The 3,309-nt window shown below is 51.2% G+C and overlaps 1 protein-coding gene across 1 annotated transcript; it reads right to left on the bottom strand.

Moving 5' to 3' along the window:
• Positions 1–2,464: 2,464 nt before the first annotated feature.
• On the bottom strand, positions 2,465–3,079 carry TMEM140 (transmembrane protein 140). The gene has a single exon (XM_009864974.1). The coding sequence runs from the start codon at positions 3,077–3,079 to the stop codon at positions 2,465–2,467; it is 615 nt and encodes a 204-aa protein (XP_009863276.1).
• Positions 3,080–3,309: the final 230 nt, after the last annotated feature.

Here is a 3,309-nt window from a genome sequence, read left to right as displayed (position 1 = left end):
CTGCTCCCGCGGTGTAGTCACGCACGGCCGAGTCTGGTTCTTTTCTCTTTGGTCAGAACCTACAGCGCCAGGAAGGCGAGGAGAAGACCCAGTCCGGGAGGGAAACGGAGCAGGAGCTCCAGCCAACACCCGATGAGGTCCCTGGAAGCACAGCCAGCGGGAGGAAGGACAGTAAACGCAGCGCGGCTCATCCGTCTGCTCCTGACGCTGGTGCCGATGCAGAGAAAACAGGCTGGGAGGACTCTCAGGATGATGTTCTGAAATACGTCAGGGAGATTTTCTTCAGCTAACGTGCCCTCTGCGGTTTCCCAGGACCAAAGGGGACAGTGGAGAGAGTGTCCCCTCCTGCAGCACTGAGGATGGTGGGAGGAGGGCCTGGAGGGAGCTGTGTATCTGCCATGATGGTGGCTTATGGAGCTGGTAGGAGGCCCATGAAGGCCATGGGGGAGGAGGAATGGGGCACTCACTTCTCCCAGTGTGTGCTGGGTTCAGTGGGTTTTGACTCCAGATTAGGTTATGTTCATTTTTGTTTGGTATCTCAGAGCATGGACAGATAAAAGAGGACATTTGGATTTCTGTAAATGTCCCTTTGGTGGGTCAGTGTTTTGACTGGAGGGGAGCAGAGAGTTGCTGGCCCTAGAAGGCGTTTGCTGGCTCTGTGGAGCCAGATGGTCGTGGTTCACCCTTGGCGCTTCCTTGTCCTTGTGTCTCAGTGACAGCTGCAGTGGGGCCCAGCAGGCTCTCCCCATTGGACTTGATGCTCAATTAGCCTCCAGGCTGAGCAGGTCTCCCACAGCTGGGAAGACATGGGTGGGAGCAGACTGGCAAAGGCAGAAACCACCCTGAGGGGACTGATGCCATGGTAGAAGGGATGAAGATGGATCAGAGCCCTCTTCCTGGTCTGAAGTGGGGATGAACAAACCACATGAAGCTGGGGCAGGTGCAAGAACCTTTATTGAAATGAAAAATCATACAAACCAGTATCCTCAACCACAAGCCCACTAAGATTGCAACAGAAGAAATGAACTGTTGTCCCAGAAGGGGATGGGAGAGAAGGCTGGTGCTATTTTGTGCGAGGTTACAGACATTGCAGGAAGCAGTGCTCAGTGCTGTCGTGGCAGAGGGACAACATCCAGTGCTCTGGCTGTGATGGCCCAGCGATGACTGCACCCTGGCCTTTGGCAGCCCTGGTCCTGCTCCCCAAGCACACCGTTGCATGGGGTGTGCATTGGTTTGAGCTAGTTTTGCAGTGAGCTCTCTTCACACAGAACCAGTTCTAGAGTCTGAGAGGCTGCTGCAGTGCTGGGCTCAGCCCTGTAATATCAGTGAGCTCAAACCTGGGGCTCTGCGCCAAAATCCTCTCCTTGTGGAAATCCTTCTTGTTAGGGCTGTGTTCAGCAAGTGGTTAGACTGCACCTCTGTTGGTGCGGGATTCACGGACACTGCTGACGATCAATGTGATCAAGCAAATGCCGCTATATTGCAAGCAGACACACATATTTATCCGTCTTAGCAAGAAGCACTATTTATGGGTTACAAACAAGAGACCAGACTATGCAGCCAGGGTTGTTACTAGCTCATGTACTCCTTCAATCACTCTCTTATCACACAGGGAGAACAGATTTTCCCAGGTCTGTTTTGATCATACTCTCCCATTCACTCCCAGGCACATCTTGTGTACGAGAAGCCTCTTATCTGTCCATTCTCACAGACAAACCCCCAACATGAGCTGTACTCAGCTGGTCAGAGTCTCTTTTCATAATTGGCAAGCAAGAGTTACGTACTTGTTTAGAAAAGAAAGTCTTAATTCCGCAACGCAGTGCTGCCAGCACAGCTAGCTGTAAAACGTATCCACACACCTTCAGTTGATTTGCTGTTGCTGGGATTGGGTGTGGGCCACTTCACCCTAACAAACTAAAGCAGAGTCACTCTAGGTACGATTCCAGGAGGTGAAGCACAGATGCTTCTACTGAAGAGAGTATTTCCAGTGTACTTCTGGGGCTGCCACTCCTGTGATGGCAGCATGAAGCCACAGCTTCTCTAGTCACAATTGCCCTGAAAGCAACTCTGGTTAGTCCAGGAGGTGGAGAAGGAGCAGAGTCTTTTTGGGCAACTTCAAGAAAACCTGTTTGCTTCTCTGCCTGCCTCTACTTAGGCTAAATATGGCCTGGGGACTTTGCCCACAGTGCGGTGTTTCACTGTCCTCTGGCCAAGGGCTAGAAATACTATTGCTTTGATGCTGTACCCCAGGCTGAGGGCTGTGGTACTGCTGTTCCTGGGAAGCTTCCATGCTGTGCTGTGGGTGTTAGTTTCTGCTGCCTGCTCATTGCAGGAGCACACAGCTGTATGCTAGAGCATGACTTGACATGGGCCTTTGGACTAAGGATTAAATTTCTGCTAGTGACTAAAGCTATGGTGGGATTACTATTTTAAGTCAGGTTATCAATAGCTTGTGTCTTCACTGTCAAATCTTAATGGGCAGAGCCCCCTCATTAAAAAGGCCTTCATATGGGTGTGCATGCTTGGCCCATCTGAGGTACATAGTGACAGTGAGAATCAGGAGCAGTAGAAGAGCCTGAGTCCCAAGCAGTGCTGTGAAGCCCCAAGTGAAATCAGAGGGGTGAATCCACTGCGAGGTTTCGAAAAGAAATGTACCCAGGCCTACAGTCAGCATTATTATCTGGATGGTGAGTACGATGAGAATCACCTTCCAGCCCTCTCTCTTCTCTGTGCACTTCACATATGCAAAAAAAATAGGGTAGAAGATGCTGAGGACCAGGGAGGCATACACACAAATTGTTGCTAGCACCATTCCCACTAGGCTGATGCCCATCACCTGCAGATGCTTGTACTGCAGGCACTGCAGCTCCCTATCAGTCTTATTCCACAGGCAGAAGTTGAAAAAGCCAATGCGTTTGTCGGGGAGGTCAACCAGGTTCCCGGCTTCCCAGTACAGTGCATAGAACATCAAGGCCAGGACCCCGGCAGCCTTGAGGAAGATCAGCGCAAGGAATAGGTGCCTGGTGCACCTCTGTAGCAGCAGACCCATCTTGGTGCACGCTTGCTCTGTTGATACCATGGTAAAGCCTTCTGTGGTGATGGCTGCTGTAAAACATGAAGGGGTGAACCCCTTGGCTGTTACGTGTTATGGCACTTTTCCCAAAATGTGCCTGTGTCACTGAGGTCTCAGCACTCCTTGTAAGCAGAGCAGGAGTGCCTTAGTCCTGCATTTGACCCTGCTGCACACGTGTTACTGCATCGAGGGGGATGTGTTTTGGTCACAGCAAAGGTGGTTTAATGGTATCCTCT

The sequence above is a fragment of the Apaloderma vittatum genome, unplaced genomic scaffold, assembly GCF_000703405.1.
Source record: "Apaloderma vittatum isolate BGI_N311 unplaced genomic scaffold, ASM70340v1 scaffold3340, whole genome shotgun sequence".
In the NCBI taxonomy this organism is placed as follows: domain Eukaryota; kingdom Metazoa; phylum Chordata; class Aves; order Trogoniformes; family Trogonidae; genus Apaloderma; species Apaloderma vittatum.
This window is presented reverse-complemented; position numbering and strand designations above follow the sequence as displayed.

Excerpts from the sequence above, each read along its gene's own strand:
- TMEM140 (XM_009864974.1), bottom strand. The coding sequence starts at position 3,079 with ATGGTATCAACAGAGCAAGCGTGCACCAAGATGGGTCTGCTGCTACAG.